Genomic DNA, 20,793 nt, shown 5'->3' with positions numbered 1-20,793 from the left:
GGGGGGGGTCTTAAGCTTCCTATGGGCTACACCTGGGCGGCATCTTTGGGTTGAGGGGAGGGGCCCTGTATCCATGGATCATCCCACAGATACTCGATCAGTTTGGGATCTAGTGAATTTGGAGGTCAGGTCAACACCTTGTGCTGTTCTTTACGTTTTTTTTTTTTTGCTTCTAAACCAGTGGTCTTCAACATTTTTCAGGCAAACATGTGCAACAGCAGGATGGTGGCCATGCAACTACCATAAACATACATATCTTTACCTTTAAACATAGCTAAATGAAGTAGGGACAGTAACATTTTGGCCTCAGCTGATGCGCTGTTAGCTTCTCTTCTGCTAATATTGTACCGTGCTTCTGGATTTCACCTTTCACTTCTGAACAGGCTCTCGGCCAATTGTGAGGAACTTGACAGAGTCAGCGTGTAAATATGCGGCCTCGTGATTGGCTCAGCAGCAATAGGGGCGGGGCCTACTGTGTGCAGGAAGCTTAGATTGACAGGTCTAGTGTGGCGCTCTGTGTGAAAGTGCGCTGTTCAGACAGCTCCTGTATCTCTGAATGAGTGAAGTGCTGACTGAAAGACAACGTCTTGGAGTCATGTTCATTTGTATTTGCAGAAATTTAAATTTGTGGGGGAAAACTGTGGGTAAAACTTAAAAAAAATACTAAAAAATGTCTAATCAACCAAAGATTTTGTGCATTACGGTAATGATGATGCACCGCTGCTGTCGGCTGCAGGTTGGAGAGCAATGGAGCCCCAGGAAGAGAGAGTTGTTTGGAGGAATGTGTTGGTAAAAACAAAGTTAGTTATACCCTTGAGATGTCACGAAGGTCTTTCTAGACAAAAGCACAACTTCCTGCTGTGCAGCAACACTTTGAATTTTGTCCGTCGGTGAGTTACGGTAATTCAAATAGGGGGTTAATTCTCCAGTCAGTGGTCATAATGTTATGCCTGGTTTGTGTTTCTAATTTTTTCTTCCCTCTTCATATTAATGGCACAGGTTATTGTGGATGTTCGACTGAGCGTTCAGAGCTGAAATCCAGTTTTAATTTGCTGCAGTGCAAACAGGAGCGGAGCCAAGATTGCCTTTGATTTGCTGGGATCTGAAAGTGGAGCCGAAGCTGTATTCCGAGCAGGTGCTCAAAATGTAAAGTGGACGATCCCTGTGAAAGAAAGACGGCCCGGGAAAAAGCCTTCACAAAGCCAAGTCGCTTCACAAGAGAAAATTCAAGAAACGGGCTGATACTGAAACCTGTTTAATTAGCAATATATGAAAGAGGAAGTGAAACTCACACGAAAACGGAGAGGAATATTAAACAGTCAATTACCTTCAATAACTAATGATGAGAAGTCACTTTAGACACAGAAGAGAAAACATTCAGCCTTTAAAACAGTGAAACCCGTCTACTATAACACACAGGCCGCCTTAAAGGGGTCAGTCAGCGTTGCGGGAAATAAACTTATTCCGGTTGTCGCTGTGAGAAGACGAGAACTAAACCACTCGGTCCATATTCTTCTGTTAGCTGATTAGAATGGATTGGAAAACCAGGTGGAAGCAACTAGCCTGGCAGGGTCCAAATGAAAGTCTGACTGCCAGCTCCTCTAAAGCTCATCACCAATTACATCTTGTTTGTTTCCTCAGTACACAGACCAAAGTGTGAACATGCTTGACAGCGTAGCGAGAAAGCACTTACACTCTACTGGCTCCAAACAAACAGATATAAGAATAACGCTGATAGTCATCTAACGCTCAGCAAGAACAATTTCCTGTGACTCTTAGCAACAGATACACATCTCAGTAACCTCAGAGATTGTGGTTGATGTAATCGTAAAGTGTTTAAAATAAATATGGGTTCAGTTCCTGCTTTGAAACTTTAAAACTTTACGTTTAAAGGCAAAAATTAATATAAAACAGTACATTTCTCGCTGAGTTATGGTATAATGTCAGACTGGTATGCATGCCGTTGGAGAATGAATAGCACTACTGTCACATGGAATCACCTCGGAGATAAGACACAAGACGCCACCCTTCATTCAAAAGACATTTCTTCCACCAGAGGAAGGGAGTGACTTTCCACTGTGACGAGCAGCAGCCTGTTGACATAAAAAAAAATAGTGTTAATTATGTGTTAAGCCCTCTTCTCACGGGACTAGTTTTATCAGGGGACCTCTGGTAATTTGTAATAAGAGTGGAGGTCGTCTGTGATCGTAATCCCGTGCGAATCGACCAAGACAGTAGTTCTTTTAGTCAAACTTACACCAAAAATTACTATTTCTTATAACACAGACGTCCTGTGATTTGTGTTTTTACTTTTTCAAGATGGTCTTCAACGATTAAGTAGAGCCCCCCTACCTACTATATGGGTCCTATATTAAACTAGTGCTATTCATAAATATTCATTATTATCATCATTCAATATTAAGCTACTCAAATAATACACATGTTCAAATATTAATATTAGTAAAACTAAACAGCGAATCGAGTTTTAGCGCGAGACGTTCGCGGCACGTACCCCCGCGTGTCCTTTGGAGAAGTTGGCGTGAGCATAGAGGAGCACAGCGATGTCGTGGTGTCCCGCCTCCAGTGCGATGGACAGGGCCGTGCTGTCATCCTGGTAACACACAATATCAGAAATGATTACATGGAGAGGCACTACGGAGCGCCACAGTAAATGTGTGTCCCGCTCCGGTTGGATAAATTCCTATATTTACACTGATATTACGCAATAACTCATGTTCTCTTTCTTCTCGTGTACTTGAACATGTTTCTTTATATTTACTGGACTCGCCATGTGCAGTAATTTCCCACTGTGCTATGCGCCACATTCAATGTTATTATAGAGCAACAGCTCTTAGAACATGTGCACTTATACTTTTTTTTTTTTTTTACATTGACGTGTGCATTGCCTACTTGTTCTGATATATTCTTATTGCCTACATTGCTCTTTGTTCTGAACATTGGAACACTTTGAGTATGAGCTGCTGCAACGAATGAAAAGTAATTTCCCTTCATTCTGAAAAACAACTTCCACATATTTATTTATTTTTCTAATTAACAGAAATGGAAGTTTGTTAGTATTCTCCTGAACAAGTTGTCGGCCTGTTGTAGGCGCAGAGGAGAGTCAATGACTCACATACACTGTCAGTCAGGGCGGTGTCGCACTCAGGTTGCGCCAGCAGAAGTTTGACGATGTCGGCGTGGCCGTGCTCGCTGGCGCACATCAGCGCGGTGGAGCCCTCGTCGTCCTGGATGTTGACCTCGGCCCCCTGAGCCAGGAGCGCCTGCACCATGTCCATCCTGCCGTGGCTCACGGCGAGCATCAGGGCCGTCTGACCAGCCTGAGCAGCAGGAGGCAGGGGGTCGATTAGTCAGACATAGACATATATTTATAGCTCGTCTATCAGTCAAACACTTTCTGCATTCTGAGTCATGTGTATCATAAGGCTTCAAACTGCAATGGGCTCGCAAAATCTTTGGTTGATTAGACATTTTTTATATATTTCTTTTATTTCACTCCACACAAATTTAAATTTCTTTAACTACTCCTTAACATGGGATGAGGAATAGTTTCATATATAATGCAAAATGATAATAATGTATATTTAGGGGGTCCCTACTTAATCTCTCCATCAGTTTGAGGGTCCTAACCCTGAAAAATGTTGAAGACCCCTGATGTATATCACAGTCATCAAAAAAATATTTCACACTAATTTGAATTATGGAATAGATTTATTTAGCAGTTCAAGTTATTATTTTTTGCATGACTTCTCTTTTTATCAGTGCACAGGTCAGCAAAACATGAAAATCTGCCAATATTTGAACATAAATGATAAAAAGAATAAAAACACAACCTATAAACTGCAGTTGGAAGTTTTGGTATTAAATCGTTAAAACTCACAGTGTGAGTTGCAGCATGTTAGTTTGTCATTAAACTGCACACATGAGCAAACTGGCCCCCAGTTAGTGGGTAAGATAAGCGAACAGCTGCAGAAGTAGCCAAAACAACACAGAAAATCTGCTTCTATTTGCACGAGCCTGTTTTGTAATACCCACAGCGGCAAACGACACACAATTTTTGAAAATAAAACAAAGAAAAAATGTGTTTGGAGGACGTTACCCCGCCCATTACGTGGGAGCAGACTGACCTGGCTGGCCTTGGCGTTGACGTCTCCTTTCGCAAAGAGCCGCTCCAGCACTCTCACGTTCTCCGGGTTTTCCACAGCGGCCAGAGCGGCCAGCATGATGGGCGTGTAACCCGCCGTGTTCTGTTGATTCACGTTGCAAACATCTGCAGCGACAGTGGCCAGTTGGTGGAAGTAGAAAGACAAAATAGATTTAAAAAATATCTGCCAAAAAATGCGCCTTTGTAGTAGCAATTAAAAAACAGAAATGATGAGTCTCGTGCAGGGGCGTCACTAGGTTTTAAGGGCAGGGGAGGCTCAGCCCCCAGGAGATGCACCGTTAACAAATACTAAGAATGTATTTATTGTTATTATTTCAGTCTGTTTTTAAACTGCAACAACAAACACAAATTCCAACAGTAACTGATCAACATAGAGATGTGGCTTTTGCTCACAACACAATAACTGTTTGCTCTCAAATGTTTTGAAGTCGCACAGATTACATTTGCGACCAAAATGGTTGCAGTTTTGAAAGATATTACTTAATTACTTGAATTAAATTAATATTAATGAGTGGAATGGATTGAATAAGGGGCTGGCTCTACCTTGTGTTATGAATAGAAATGGAAATAGACAGATTTATTATCATATTTAAGTGATCATATATAATAATTATTTAATCTCATATTCTCTCCATTTTATGTTGAATTTTTTTGAACTTTTTTTTGCAAAAAAAATAAAGAAATAAAACAACACTTAAGGATAACAACACCAGCGATCTCTTGTAAATGTGTAGATTCACAGAAAATAAAAGTCAACACTTTAATTATCTGACGTTTTACTGCAGCGATGCCATTTAAAGTTCTCAAACTCATGCAATTTGAGGGCTGAACGAACACTAAGTGCACAATGTGAAGCATCAAACTGCCTTAACCAAACTTCTCAGGTTTTGCAGACGTTTAGGATGTAGTCAAACTTTACTTTTAAGGTCTGGTTATTATTTAACTGTCCATTTAAAGCAATCAGGCACACTATAAACATCGCCACCGTAAACACGTGTCATGGTGCGAACGCCTCTTTGCCAATTATCTATATTTCTGTTCAGCCTGCACCAGCCGCAGACAGAACTGGGTCTAACCTCTGAAAGTTGAAGTAGAGATTTTAGATAAAAGTAAGGAAACGGGACACCAGTTCTGTTTTTGCCTGTTCAATATATATTGACAAAAGCCTCTGAATAGACGGGCCCTGAATTACATTTGGGTCCTTGTAAACCAATTAACAGATGGGAGAGGGTTGTCATAGTTATGTAGCATTTAAAGGGGGATTTCTCAAGTACATCTTTATTTCCCATATGTGTATATATATGTGTGTGTATGTATGTATGTATATATATATATATATATATATATATATATATTATTGTATAGTAGACACATTGTGCATGCATTTTTCTTCTGTGATATTTTTTTTATTTTATTCTATGCACCCCCATATACATACTAGAATAATTGGTCCTTCTCCACTATTTATGCTTCAAGCAGATTTTTCCTTTTTATTTAAACATCTTCACATCCAGACTCGACTTCTTTGGACGTCCTATGTTCGTCCCTCGTTGAAGAAACCATTTCTTTTCATCTATATTTTCTATTTTATCTCACGATGCACAGAGAGTCTTACTCTGTGTTAACACTTTTGCCCCCTAGTGGCCACATGGGATCCATATTAATGTGTGCAGCAGAGTGTTGACTGGCTGTGCATTCCTGCAGAAAACCTGCAACAATTGAAGTCCTTTTGGAACTGCAGAGGGTTTAAGCAGGAGCAGGATCATTTTTCTGTAAACCTTTAAATATTTGAGTTAAGTGTACGTGCTCTTTCGAGTGTTAATGTACCTGCATCAAGCAGTGTTTTGACAACTCCGAAGTTGGAGTGAGACACGCTGTAGTGTAGAGCCGTGTTTCCATTGCCGTCAGCCATATTAACTATGTGTCGCAAAACCGAGGGGGAAATGACCCGAAACGCAGAGATGAAGTCCCTCAGGGTGTCAGGAGAAGCCGACCTGTGGCTGGACACGGAGAACCACTCTTGCTCTAGTGTGTGTAGACAATCCTGCTGTAAAGGGGCAAAAGAATGGAACATATATGAGACGAGATAATGTTTGCATTGCCATAAATGCTTTGCTGTTTTCAGTAATAGAGCAATTTAGAATAATCTCACAGGAATGAGACTAAAAGAACGCGGAGCAAGACAGCAACAACTGACTATAAACATCTCACAAATAAAGGTATGAAGCAAGAGGAATAATTTAAAACACAATAGTGTTGATAGTTTTGTTAGTATTTCAAGTTTTATAATGAAGTCTGCCTTGATTTCCCTTTTGAATGTACTTCCATCTATTTACCAAATTACCACGGGAGTGAGGAGTCTCCTCCACTTGGAAAAGTCATTATTCTCGAGTTCAAGAAAATACAACGGCAGAAAATTACTCCATCAACACAGTCGTACGCTTTTTGCCTCCAATTCTCCAGCCCAAGCATCCCTCCACACCGATCACGGGACATACATGCACAGGCCCACACACATGTCGACCCTGAGTGGCTCTCTCACTGATGATAGGGAGCAAAACATACCAATTCTCTGCTGGGTAAAGCAGCCTCATCACTCAGGTGCATCTTTAAGGCTTGACAGGCAGAAAACATCCTTTCACTTAACTTGCACCTTAAAAAAAAAACAAAAAACACAATAAAATAAAAATTATAGGTTACTAGACTCAGACTTGGGTGAACTTGTCAAAGTTTTGGATTTACTTTACCTCTGTTGTGTATATAATCTTGCAGACCCTTTCAACCCTTTGTTGGAGGCGTCTTGTCCCTTTCTTGCTTGGACTCCATCTGGAGGCGCTTCCCTTAATGTTTTATTTCCTATTCTTTCTACTGCAGTGTCCTCATAATCTGACGCAGGGTCCAATCTGAGGACAAAGCACACAAGTTTAATACACTAAATATATAAAAACCCAGCTGTAAAATGTTAAACATTAGACACTTACCCTGTAGTCACCCTCATGAACTTCATACTCCTCCTCCTGCTGCTGCAGCACTGATCCCGGTTTTGTTTCTTCACTTCAGAAAGTGGCTTCCCGGCGTTAGCTGACCTCTCTAGAAAAAAATTATGCAGCACTTACACAACACATGTAGGATAATAGACCTAGCTACCAACCTGGTCAATTTGGGCAGGAGCTGAGGATTATAGACTGTATAATGCGAGTAGAGCTCCCCCTAGTGGCCAGCCGCAGTATAGGACATAAGCTCCACCTTGTCCATGTTAGTGAATGGGACAGTAGTAAAACACTACAGTACATGTCAAATAATTATTTTTTCAAGGATGGTTTCTGTCATTTATGGTATTTAATATAATACTGATGCGTGTTCAATAATGTGTAGTTTTAGTTAGTTATTTGACATTATAGCAACAGGATGTGACATAATGGCGACTACCAGTTACAGTTGCCATGCCAACTGCGTTGTGAAGTGGCCTGTGGGACCATGAGAGTTGTAAAAATAAAATAAATACATAAAAAAACATTAAAAACAAGTGCAGTGCATAATCCAACATTTCTGTGTAACTGGTGGTGTTAGAGCAGAACGTAGTAGCGTAGTGTTGTCCATATTTATACAGCCTATGGTGAGGATATTCGTACAAAACCGAAAGCCTCATTTGCAAAGACCAGTATCCTCTGACACCAGTTCCTCCTACGAAGCCGTTCAATTTTAGACCCTGCGGCCACAAACTACTATGTGGTGCGAGGCGCCTTCCAAAACCAGTCAACATTCCAAACATTGCAAGTGTATAACTCAGAAAGTTAATTTGCAAAGACAGAGACAACCACTTCCTCTGGAACCTAGTGGAAGTTTTAACCGGGGCCCTCGGGAGCGGTTTCAAAGTAAAATATTTTTAAAGTTTTTTTTTTTTTTTTTTGCAGAGAAACATTCTTATCCACCTACTGTTTACTGAGGTGCTGTTAAAGTTGTGCACAAACAGGCCGTGATTACCTTCCTGAGCCGAGGACGCCTGCTGTTCTAACATCTTGATCATTCTCTTCACGTCTGAATCGGTGTCGCCTCGTTGACAGATTCCCGGATTGGCTTTGTTGTTCTTGGAAGAATCGACTGAAATTTGAAAATGAGGAGAGAAAGTCTCAGTTGGCTGCAGAAAAATAACACGATACTGCAGATTTAAATGAACATAGTAACATGAACATTTTAAATGAACATAGTAAACTTTTTTTAGCACATTTGTGACACCATATGGAGTGTTAGACAGTGGAAATCTGGAGGAATGTTTGGATGAATAGGTTTTGCAACTGCACAGGTGGTGTGATACATGTTCCTACTCATTGCAGCAAAGAATAATTTAAATGTTCTTATGGTGTATCCTGGAAAGTCCTTTTTTTTTTTTTTATAAATGGATGATGATAAACCAGGAGATATAGCATAGCATTAGCAAAATGAATGGAAAGAATCTGGCCAATGTAAGCTGTATCAATGTTATATGCATCATCTATCTTTGTAAATGTCCCAAAGGATGCACATAATACTTTGTGGTGAAACTACACTCAAACTATGACCCAACTACGAAACTCTGCGCCGCTACGGTTTTACCTTTTGGCTGAGAATTGAAGAGATGAACTTCCGTCTCTCCTTGTGTCACAGCTTTGTTACTGCGGAGCAGCTTGGGGCTGCTGTTATGGTCAGTGCAGCCGTCCGTGAGTAGGTCCCCATGCTCCCTGAATATCAAATGCATCTTCTCTATGTAATGGTTTAACTCCTGGTCCCACTGGAACTGTGTGGTTTGCTGGACATTCGGCCCAGGTGTGCTGGGCGAAGCTGACAAATCCCGTATTCTCCCTTCCCCTACACCGATGCTTTTTGTCTTGATGGGGTCGGGCAGATGAGACGGTCCAGAGGCCATATTCCGAGTTTTCAGTCCAACCAGAAAGTTTTCGTTAATGTTTGTAAACCCGACGCCGGTGTCTCGAGTTACCTTGATCACCGTCTCTTGCGTTTGTTTCGAGATGCTCTCTGCTAGCTTTGCAGTGCCTACGCCAATTGTGCGGGTGTCTGTGGTGCATCTGTTGTCCCTGTTCCCTACAGACACCGTCCGAGTGGAAGTGTGAGCGGTGTTGGTGTGCTTGTCCTGGGTGCTGAGGAGGGTGTTTGTGCTGGAGTCTGAGCTGAAGGCTTTTCTGGTGTTGGTAAAGCGAGACACTGAACTGGAAATGGTGTTGGTGCGCTGGCAAGCTGTCTGAGGGGAAGCCATGACACCCGAATCAACGCCTCTGACCGGATCTGTGGCCACACCTCGAGAAACAACTTCCTTTGCCTCACAACCGATCACATCAACACAGTAATTCCCACAAGGCACCGAATGGCTCTTAATCATTTCTTTCTTAGACCTAAGATTCTCAACTGGCCTCTCTGTGTTGCTTTCTGCATCGCATACCTTCACCTCTGTCCCAACCCCTTGCGTTCTTGTAAAAACCTGGATCCCCACGCCCATTTCCCTGGTGGCCACTCGCTCCCTGACCTCCCAGTGGCTCATGGGTTCATCTGGCCCTGCGCAAATATCCTCCATCTTAGGCTCACAAGATACTCCCACAGTCTTCACCTCTATTGGCTCCCCTGTGCTGGCATCTTTGAGCTCTGTGTGATTACCCACTCCCTGGCTTTTGGTGTCTGGCTTCGCCTCTGTGCCTGCGCTGGCAGTGGATGGTCTGGTTAAACAGGCCTTGTCGACTCGGTTCCTTGCTCCTGCAGCCTGAAGCTCCAATTTTAGCCGGGTCAACTCCGTCTGGAGGGCCGATTCTTTCAGGTCGGCTTCTAACTGACAAATTCGCTCCTTCAAGGCCGCATTTATTAGCTGTTGGGCGTCAAGCTCTGCCTCCTGTTCTGTGTAAATTCCAAGATTAACTTCAGACACTTCTGTTGCTACAGACCTTGTCTTTACTTGATCGGTGTAGGCGTATTTGCTTTCTTTTGATGGTTTACACGACGTGATAATTTCTTCGTCAGTTCCAACTGCAACTGACCTGACACTCTTCTCGTGCAGAGGGCTTTCACATTTTCCACGCCGTGTTTGAAACTGTCCACCTTTGAAGGCTCTTTCGAATGCCTGCATCTCTTCTGTGAGTTGCTTGAACTCACCAAGATCATTTTTCCCAATGCGTTTCAGTTCTTCTGCAGCGTTCACCTTGCTATCAAGATCAGACCCTTCCAAGCTATGTGATCTTTTCCACAGCACGTCATTCACGGTCTCGTTGTCGTTCTGGTTCTTGACCTGAGAGACCAGTTGCCTCTTTTCCTCCTGAAGAACAGAGATTTTTACCTGGAGGATAGGGATGATTTTCACCTGCTCCTCCAGCTCTTTCAACCTTTGCAGAGCTACCACCATCTGGTCACGGACGTGCTGCAGATGCATGGGACCAAGACTTGAAACCGGGGTAGTTCTACCAGAGCTCTGTGGGCTTAGCCTCAGGCTACCCGTGCTGCCTCTAGTGCCCAGGGATGAGCCAAGGTGTGCAGACATATCAGCTCCTGTGTCAGAAGGCTTGTTTCCATTGTTGTTCTGATTATATGCACCCAGGCCAGTAAAGGGTGAGAGTGACCCAGGGGAGCTTACACCTCCAAAGCTTGCAAGTCGTCGACGGGGAAAGGGTTGAGGTGGAGTCTGGTTCATCACCTCCTGAGTCAAGTGCTTGTGGGTCTCCGCAACGGACTTTTCCATCACAGAGTTTTGTCTTTGCACAGCAAGAGATCTTGCAGCTGGCTGAGGCTTTGACTCTGTGAGCACCTGGGAGGTTGTTGGACTTTCAATCCTGGAGGGTTTGTTGTCCGATGAAGAACCATGCGGTGGAGGAAGAGGGGGTCTACCTCTAGCTGTAGATGACATGCCCAGTAGTCTTGCATCATCACCGCCAGACGATGACAGGGATTCTGCAGAATGCCACAGTCCGGATGAAATGCCACTCTGCGTTTTTTCCACATTACCGACGGCCACTCTGGGCCTTCTTTTAAGGCTTAGACGCTTAATGGTGATGCCGTTCTGGAAACTGTCCACGGACTCCAGGCGATCAACACCCGACTGAAAACTGCAGTCAATCTCCAGGTAGTTAGGAACACACTCTTCAGAGCTTTGATCTGTTAGACCAACGGCAAAACAGTCTTATTTTATAACTCCTTATAACTAAAAAAAAAATAGTATTAAAAAGATGAAAATAGAAACTATTTGCAAAGAAAAGCTAAGAAAGTCTTGTATGCATGGTGCTGTCAACAAATATTAAAATATATATATATATCACAGAGAAAACACCATGTTGTAGACAAAATAAAATTCTTTATTCTTAAGGCTTCCTATCTTTAAATTTAATTTTATTTTCCTTACCTCAGTGTGGTGCGAGTCTAGAGTCTTCACCTCAAAATGTTTCTGTCTATAATCTCCCTGAGCTTGTCCCACCAGAGGAGGAGGGACGGAGGAGGACTTACCGATCGTGTAGACACTGTTTTCAGAAGCCACTTCTCTCTCAAATGGTATGTGTCTCTACATAGACTGAACCCACTCTATAATTACTCTGCAACTCTCCCTCTAAATCCCTGACCATTCCCTTGGCAAGTTATCTTAAGCGCAGACATCCTCCAAGTACTTCAGTCAGCGAATAAACAAAAGAAAATCTAACCAAATACTCAAAACAATACAATAAGAATTCATTATATCTCTCAGTTTTAAAAGATTACAGTTGTCACCGAGCTTCCCTTCTTTGCAAAGTTAAGCTAAAATGCTAAAATATGACGCCTACTAACAAAAAAAATGCTCGGTACATATTGTGCACCACCAATGTAAAAGAATCTGTATCAACTATTAAAACATTTAATTTAGTGGAAAAGTAAAGTTACCTGACACATTTCTCAGGATGTAACTGCCTTGAGCCATGAATATGTTTCAGAGTATCATCCAGTAAGAGCTTTGTATAAGACTGGAAATAAAAGAAAAACATATCAAATTTACTTCTTTACTTCATATCTTGATTATTATCTTTTTTTTAATATAAATTCCTAGTGCCTCCCTTGTATAATCCGTTACTCCCTCTCAGCTCAGGTCTGGCGGTCAGGAACAGCTAACCTTGGAACGCTTGCATAAAGGAAATGCAATACCGGATCATGACACATTATAGATAATTCTGCAAAACTACAGCCAGAGCCTCAGCGCACAACAGTGACTCGCTGCGACGCTGCTGCATCGTATCAGTTTCTCATCAGTAAGCACCTTCTGTTTTCAGCATGTGCAGGTTTCAAGGAGGCTTCTTCCTCTGCTCCTATCATCGTCTTATTTAGACGCACGGCACCAACTGTTTGTAAGTGGCTCGAAGGGAAAAATATACCAAAAACTTGTGGAGTTATGTCACCAAGAAGAAAGGCCACTGACCAAAATTAACCAGTCAAGACATCGGCACACTATCAAAATGCTATGTGATTTTTTTATCACTGTGTTTCATTTCTTCATAGATTTAAAGATTAGTCGCAAAATTGCCAGCAGGTCAGAAAATGTGAGACGCAGAATAACTCTGCATCAAAAATTCTCTACACTGCTGCCTCGAGGCACTTTCTTTTCCTTCTGAACAAGCAGACATGACATCAGGCCTCATGCAATAAATCCAATAAGCTCAGCAACGGCTCTTTAGCGTTAGCCGCAGTGACCCCGGGAGGACTGCTTCTCCAGCTCTCAGATGAATGTTCCAGAGCGATTCGGGAAAACTCATTTGAAGAATGCAGAGTTGAAAACGAAAAAAAAAAAAAAAAAAAAAAAAAAACGAATCTGGGACTAACTTATAAACTATGAATGGGTCAGCAGAATATTTTAAACGCAAGATTTTATTATATATTTATGCTTTTTCTGTTCGACATCAAAACATTGTACTGCTTACATCAATGTAACTCAGATATCCTCATTCAATGCACACATCATCTGATTAGTATGCTTTAAGAACAAAGCAGTTCTGACTCTATTTTATGCTGAAGTTATCGGGACAGACGGAGGTACTGACTCGGTGATACAATAGAGCCAACTACTGCTATTTGCTGAAGATGCCAAACAATTATTGCCCAGTGTAGCCTGCAAATTCCTCTGCATGTGTGAAGCACCTATAGAAATACTCAGCCGAGCAAAAACCCATCACTAATATAAGTAAATGTGCCTTCGTCTATGGCAAAGAAGTAAAGAATTTGAAAGGATTTAGACCTTTAGGCTATAAAATGCCACCATTTTTATTCTACTAGATATCTGAGTGAAACTGCACAATTAGAATATGAATTTTGGTAGGTCACAGTCACTTTGATCCCCTAAAGTCTATTTAATTAGCTCATCCCTGCATGCAAAAGGATTCAGACTTCAATCTAAAGAAATTGCCTCAAGTCTTGCTTGGCGTATCGTTTTCACAGGACTGTGCTTGAAGGACAGGCTACCTTCAAACATTACGCCTCCAGCAACAACTGCCCCAAGTCGGAGAGACACACTAAAAAAGCAACAGCGCATTAAAATTGGAGAGCAGGCTAATTTTTTAATGCTGTTTTCTGCAACTTTGAAATGTCTTCTTTACACTTGAACTGAAATGAACTGAAGATGAATATAACTGTAGATTTTTTTTCAGGATTTACTACAGGCGAGTATTTCTTATGGCCAATCGTAGCACACCTACAATCTTGCAAAATGAGAAAGGGATGCTTTTATCTAGAAGGTAAGTCATTTTGTTGGGGGGCCGATAGACTGCTGTATTTTCTGCTGAGACACTCCAGAAAATAGTATTCGTTTTACTGTACCAATATATTTTCAGATATTCCTTAAAACTAAGACATTCTGTTGTGCTGAAAGGCGATATGATACTGAATGTTGCTAAACCCTGACGCCTTGTGGTCGTGATAGGAAAATATGCTGCAGGACAAAGCTGAACATGATGCTGGTTTGCAACTCATTCTTTAAAAATCGTGTGACAAAATTGGCATTTAATTAATTTTCTGTTTTAAAACCGGAAATAAAAGCACCTGTTAGCCTACTTTAGCAGCGGCTATGTAGCGTGATGAGGACTCACCTGTGCACCAGGAGAAAGTAGACGTTCAAAATAATGTCACGCAGTTAAGAAACGTAAAACAGTTTAGTTTGCACATGTTTTTTTTTCTTTCTACCGTAGGTTTATCTTTCTCCTGTTTCCTGTTTTGTTTTTTGACCTATAAACGCTGCTTCTGTAAAGTTTTCCCGTCAAGAGTAGGAGAGCAGGAGCTGCGCATGCGCGGGGAGCTGTCAATGTGCGCAACAGGTGCTCCTGGGAGTCAGTCAGGTGATGAAGAGGCTTTCAGTAAAATATTGATGAAGTCTTTTCTTCTGTTGACTCGATTTCACAGAAAAGATAAACCAAAAAGCTACATAACTGGTCGTCCTGCTCCTGCGGTGGGTGTAGACTATGTTGTAAGATGTCAAAGCTGCTTCCGGAATTTTTAAGGAGCAAATAAAGGGACTGATTTAATTTGCATAAAACTACATCACTCAAACAGATTGAGGAAAGTGAAGAGCGGGACATTTTATGGCGTTTTAGAATTGCATCCAGTCACAGACTTCATTAATATTCAACACTTTTAAGGTGCACAGCGACATCATGTGGACACAGTGTAGAACTACACCGAGTGGCATTCACAAAATACTATCTACAGACAAACATTTTAAAGTTTTGTGAATGTTTACAATATTTTGCGACTATAAAATAAGTTCTGTCATGCATGAAACTCTTAAAACTGGTACTCACATCCTCAGCTACAGTTAATTTAGAATCACGTAATAACTTCTATTTTATATTTATAATTAACCTGAAAACATAAAAACTGACCATCATGCATGACCTCATAGTGGTGGATATCATCACACCTGGTTAACTTCTAGCTCACGACGTGACACTGTATAAAATCTATATGATTTGAGCTTTGCTTTTCTTCAGGATCATGCAGGGGAGGCATGCAGCAGCAGTCTGAGTGGAGCTGAGGTGGTCATTTCCAGTACAAGCAGAGTTTTTTATTTTCTGAGTAATGGGAGTCTGTATTAATGTTAGCGACTGCATGTTTTGGCCTGGAGTCTTTTACTTTGGCAAAAACCAAAAATAGTGTGATGTTGTGAAACTAAACAGTAAAAATTTGTTAACCGCTTGTCGAGTTAACTATTTAAGATATGATCTGAAAAAAAAAAAAAAAAGCAAAGCCCTTAGACAGTGCACTAAGGAAACAGGATTAATTATTAATGCGACGCTGTTTGTACTCTCAGACTAAAGGATCATTCAGTCCAGAACTCAACTTAAAAACAGACCGAGAGACGTCACTGTGTCCGAGATTCAATCAGGCCAAGGCTATTGTTACTTTAAAACAAAAAAAAATGCTGTCTACCTATCTTTGAACTTTGCTCTTTCAAACCCGCGGTCAGAGAAGTGATCAAACCAACCCCTCGCTGTTAGCAAGGACACCCGTGATTGGTCGGAAGAGTTGCACACCCCTGTTCTTTTCCCCTATCTCTGTTCTAGAGTCCACCGTTTAACTTGTGCAGAAGAAAACGCTTACGTATTTCAGTCACGGTCGTCAGGTCCCAGCCCCAGTCCCAGTCCCACGCCTGACAGCGAAATGTCTGAGAGAGGAGCCTTCGATACCAACGTGCTGACCCTCACCAGGTTCGTCCTGGAGGAGGGCAGGAAGGCCCAAGGAACCGGGGAGCTGACAAACCTGCTCAACTCCATCTGCACCGCTGTCAAAGCCATTTCCACCGCTGTCAGGAAGGCTGGGATTGCTAACCTGTGAGTAGCATGTTTTATTATTATTTTGTATTATAGCAGCAGCAGCAGCAGCAGCAGCAGCAGCAAAATCCTGCACATAGCATTTCTGAATATAAAGTTTAATATCAGCGTCATTTTTCTTTAGCACGTATTAGCTTCCATTCTGATTCAGTTATTTGAGTTCAGTGTTTTGCTGTAGCTGCAAGAGAATCAGTGAACAATTTTAACTTAAGCCCCCCCACCTCGACCAAAGGTAAACCATGCATGTAGTGCACAATCCCGGCAGGTCAGAGGTCAACAAGATAAAAGGTTTTCATAACTTTCTCACTGAAGTATGAGAGTCTTTGTTGTGTATTGTCAAGTTTCCTTGTTTAAAATGCACCTCCCGTTTCCTCTCTGGGAAGCTATGGCATCGCTGGGAGCACCAACGTGACCGGGGACCAGGTGAAGAAGCTGGACGTCCTCTCCAACGACCTGGTCATCAACATGATCAAGTCCTCCTTCACCTCCTGCGTGCTGGTCTCAGAGGAAGATGACAACGCCCTCATTGTGGAACCAGACAAGAGCGTATGTTCACGTTTGTCTGGTTTATTTATTTATTTATTTTATATATTAAAAAAATGTGTTTTTCCTCCTCCACAGGGAAAGTACATCGTGTGCTTCGATCCACTGGACGGCTCCTCCAACATCGACTGTCTTGTCTCCATTGGAACAATCTTCGCCATCTACAAAAAGGTCAGGGACTCCAATATTGCGTGTGGATTTCAAATACAATGAAGTCGTTACATCAGCCTATTGTTCCGCATCGCTTTGAGCTGCGTTTTTTTTTTAATTTTCCTCTTGCCATATATCCAGTCTTGCTGACAGCTTTGTCTGGCCTTGTCTCTCTGGGGTGTGTGAGATCACAAGCTCACACGAGAGTCCATGTTTCCAGGCTTCAAGTGTGCGCTTGTGGCTAGCAGTAGCAATGTTCTGGGGTATGGGAGATCCAGGCTAGGAAAATCTGTCCTGGGGGACCCTAATGCTCAGTTTAGACCTCTTTGTCAATTAGTCCAGATCCTAGACCCCACACAGAACTGTGATTGGTCCGCTTGGTGGTAGCGTATTTCCACTTCACTACTTCCGACTTTTTCTCCATTTCTGCTATTTTCAAACTGATTCTACAATTCTGACACACAGAGGAAAGAGGAGACAGATTGACAAGCACACAAGTAGAAATTTACTCATACTGGCGTCAAATGCACGCATCTGTTACGTACATTCCGCAGTTCTTCAAATGAGCCTTTAGGCAGGGTTGTGGAGGATTGTCGATGCATTGTAGGGCCTTTGTTCAGTGCATTTACACGCACAGCTTAATGGAGCTATGCTCAAAATTCAGCTGTCTGAATGTGGTCCTTGTTGCAGTTTTTCATGCAATGGAGAAAATCAAATAACTGAAGGGAACATGTCCTCCTCCTTCACACTATGTGGCGATATGTGTCTTGTCAGCGGGTTAATACGGGTTAATATGGTTGACCTATTGCGTTACATAATAAACAGACGGAGTCGTTCATGTGTCAGACCAGCATTTCAAACAACAACCAGATGGATAATAGTTCAGCTTTTTTAATCTCGTACGTAATGTGCATGTTACTTATGGTGCAGATAAGTTGGCGCCATCCCTCAGGTAATTCCTCTACCAGCTCTGTTCACCTTCTTCTTCTGGCTTTCTTGGATGTTTTTGTTCCGGGGTCACATGCCAGTGCAGTGGTTGTGGAGCATGTGCACGTCTGGTTAAACTCTGATTAAGGGGTATACATGCCGGGGAAAATCGTTTGCCAATTGCGTTATCTGGGTGTCTTAGGAGTGTTTACATGCACTTAAGCTGTCCAGTTAAAGTCGGATTAAGGCAATAATTAGTTTTTTTCACGTGCAAGTAAACTTACTGATTGATTTAAGAAGCTTATGGTTGATAACATATTTCAAAATTCAGCCATATGGGGGCTCCTATTACTATTTTTTTAACTGCTAGCCCACAAAGGTGCATACCCATAATCAGGGATGGTTTAGATTTAAGATATGTGTGTTTGGGCAAAGACCCCTTAAGATCTGGTTTTTGAGTTTTCATTAAAGTCATTCTGTTGCCGTTAGTGTCACACCTTTTGTGTCCTCCCTCCCTTGCTACTATACATCAGACTGGACAATCACATGCTAATGCTGCTTTTCAAAGCGTCTGAACTTTTGCACAGTTTCCAGTGAGCAACTTTCCCAATGGATGTTTACAATAACGTCATTTTATCAGCATACCTTTAGGGACTGATACGTGGTCTGTCAGTCGGTCCAGGATGAGATAAGAGCTGTTTTTTGTTTGCGTTCTGAAGTTGTTGGTCCTCAGAGGATGAAACATAATTAGTTTGGTGATAGCATGTCTTCTTTGGGTGAAATGGCATTCAAGACACAAGCCGAAAGTATCCAAGATAAACACGTTCGTTGTTGTTAAGAGATTTCCAAAGATTTCCAATGATTAAAGCGGGGATTTTTTCCTCACACACATTTAATCAGACTTGCACCGTTGCACTTGTCCCCATTTACCTCAATTTCCAAATGTGTTTCTCCATGTACTCCACAGACCACAAATGGGGAACCATGCGAGAAGGACGCTCTGCAGCCTGGAAGAAACATCGTGGCAGCAGGTTATGCCCTGTACGGCAGCGCCACCATGATCGTCCTGTCCACTGGTCAGGGAGTCAACTGCTTCATGCTCGACCCTGTGAGATTCACCACCAAAAAAAAACTGATTGTGAAGAGTTGCTTTTTTGCTGCAGCGCTTTTTTTTATTTTTTTTAATGTGAATTTAATGACATTTCCCCGTGTGTTTTTCTTAAGTCAATCGGAGAGTTCATCCTGGTGGACAAAGACGTGAAGATTAAGAAAAAGGGAAAAATCTACAGTTTGAATGAGGGATACGCACAGCATTTTTATCCAGATGTGACAGAGTACCTACAAAAGAAGAAATACCCAGAGGTGAATTGTAGTTGCCTCATCTTTATTCTTCTGAGAGTTATATTCTGTGAAACTGGATCTAATAATATCTTGTTTCTAGGATGGTTCCGCTCCATATGGGAGTCGATATGTCGGTTCAATGGTAGCAGATGTTCATCGTACTTTGGTGTACGGAGGAATCTTTTTATATCCTGCTAATGTCAAGAGTCCTAAGGGAAAGGTGAGCTGATGGAGCTACCACAAATGGATATTTTATTTAAAAAAAAAAAAAGAAAGAAAAAACCCTCAAACACTCACGACATGTGTTCTCCTTTCCCTTTGCTTTTTAGCTGAGGCTGCTTTACGAATGCAACCCCATGGCCTTCATCATGGAGCAGGCTGGAGGACTGGCCACCACCGGAGCTATGAACGTTTTGGACATCCAGCCAACCTCCATCCACCAGAGAGTCCCTGTGGTCCTGGGCTCCCCTGACGATGTGCAGGAGTATATTTCCATCTACAAGAAGCACAACAAATGAGGTACTCAGCTCAGCTATTACGATACACCGATCAGGCATAACATTATGACCACCATCCTGATGTTGTATAGGTCTCCCTTGTACCTTCAAAATAGTTGTGACTCATCAGGGAATGGACATGGGCTTTCTAAGGGGAATTTGTCATTGGTCTAACATCCACACGTCCTAAGGTCCAGTAGATGTGACTAACAGTGTTACTTCTCCTGTTAGTGGTCATAATATAATGCCTGATCGGTCTATGCGTCAATAATCAAACAATTTAGGACAATAAATGCTACAAATTTGTTTCATTTTCTTCAATTTAGCAGGTCAGGTCTGGTGGTGAGCAACATAAAACAGGACTGACAACACAAACTCTGGGTTCAGTCAGGACGTTGATTGTGCTTTTTACTCGTTCCATCTAAAAGCACTGATGAAGAAACCAGAAGACAGACTGACTGGATCTACTACCTCTGCCTCACACTGGGTGAATTCCATCTCGACGCCTGTATTTTTTAAATAAAGACAAACTGAAACATGTTGTATTCTTTACTGAGTTCAGCATGCGTGCATGGAACGCCGTTGCTGTCTCTATTTAAGGATGGAAAAAGTCATATTCTAGATCCAAAACTAAATTATCTGTATGACTTATCACAAGTCCCGTAGAACATTTTTGGGCCGAGGTATAATTCATTCCACATACTCACATGCGGACGAGGCCAAGCACAACAACAGTCTGGTCCCAAGTACTTGCTCACAATCTTTCCTGGCGACGGTAACGAGGGCAGGGTCTGTCTTTTCACATTCTACGCCCAGATTTGATCTGACACTCTGGGAGTGAAACCAATTTGCTCCTCTACGGAGCCCTGATCTCCCTGAATTTCAGACAGTTCATCCAGTTTTTGTACGTGGACAATGCGTTCCTTTCACAGAAATAATGTTATTTGGCCAGGCAGGTCCAGATAGCTCTGAACAAGTAAAAAAGGATATTGTTTCTCGGAAAGCTAAGTAACCACAGACCAGTGCTGTTTTATTGTTAAAGCAAACCAATGTGAACACACTCTACATAGACGACATTTAAAATTAGTTTAACCTCTTGAGACCCTGTGTCCTCATATGGGGACGGGTTTTTAGGTTTGTGGTGGCTTCTTATTCTGCTTCATTTAGACCCGTTGTCCTCATAGCAGCCTGTTAAGAAAAAAGCATGTCACAAAATGTGATGCATATTAAACCTTTAACAATTTAAACGTGTGAATTATTATTAAAAAAATAAATAAATCACAACAGTACATTCGGCCTAATTAAGCAAACAAGGTCCAGAGGCCAAATTAGTTGTTGTACCTAT

General features: G+C 41.9%; 2 protein-coding genes across 5 annotated transcripts; one reads left to right on the top strand and one right to left on the bottom strand.

Moving 5' to 3' along the window:
- Positions 1–1,239: 1,239 nt before the first annotated feature.
- LOC124996956 (KN motif and ankyrin repeat domain-containing protein 1-like) lies at positions 1,240–14,453 on the bottom strand. Of its 3 annotated transcripts, none has more exons than XM_047570392.1 (12): positions 14,254–14,451; positions 12,065–12,144; positions 8,777–11,311; positions 8,168–8,284; positions 7,165–7,273; positions 6,931–7,086; positions 6,749–6,836; positions 6,011–6,230; positions 4,146–4,288; positions 3,138–3,338; positions 2,513–2,611; positions 1,240–2,093 (listed from the first exon to the last, which is right to left on the bottom strand). In XM_047570392.1, the coding sequence occupies exons 2-12, from the start codon at positions 12,099–12,101 to the stop codon at positions 2,034–2,036; spliced, it is 3,765 nt and encodes a 1,254-aa protein (XP_047426348.1). In that variant the 5' UTR covers positions 12,102–12,144; positions 14,254–14,451; the 3' UTR covers positions 1,240–2,033. The 3 variants fall into 3 exon arrangements, 2 of the variants coding, with proteins under 2 accessions (XP_047426348.1, XP_047426349.1); XR_007110906.1 differs by having other exon boundaries at positions 2,059–2,093; positions 3,134–3,338; positions 14,254–14,453; XM_047570393.1 differs by lacking the exons at positions 12,065–12,144; positions 14,254–14,451 and adding an exon at positions 11,556–11,653.
- Positions 14,227–19,984, top strand: fbp1b (fructose-1,6-bisphosphatase 1b). Of its 2 annotated transcripts, none has more exons than XM_047570395.1 (9): positions 14,227–14,270; positions 15,724–15,990; positions 16,374–16,536; positions 16,612–16,704; positions 18,578–18,718; positions 18,835–18,972; positions 19,052–19,171; positions 19,281–19,470; positions 19,778–19,984. In XM_047570395.1, exons 1-8 carry the CDS (start codon positions 14,242–14,244, stop codon positions 19,467–19,469), a joined length of 1,140 nt encoding a protein of 379 aa, XP_047426351.1. In that variant the 5' UTR covers positions 14,227–14,241; the 3' UTR covers position 19,470; positions 19,778–19,984. The 2 variants fall into 2 exon arrangements, with proteins under 2 accessions (XP_047426351.1, XP_047426350.1); XM_047570394.1 differs by having other exon boundaries at positions 19,775–19,984.
- The last annotated feature ends 809 nt before the right edge of the window (positions 19,985–20,793 follow it).

The sequence above is a fragment of the Mugil cephalus genome, chromosome 19, assembly GCF_022458985.1.
Source record: "Mugil cephalus isolate CIBA_MC_2020 chromosome 19, CIBA_Mcephalus_1.1, whole genome shotgun sequence".
In the NCBI taxonomy this organism is placed as follows: Eukaryota; Metazoa; Chordata; class Actinopteri; order Mugiliformes; family Mugilidae; genus Mugil; species Mugil cephalus.
Note: the sequence above shows the minus strand (reverse complement) of the source record. Positions and strands in the feature narration are given on the sequence as shown.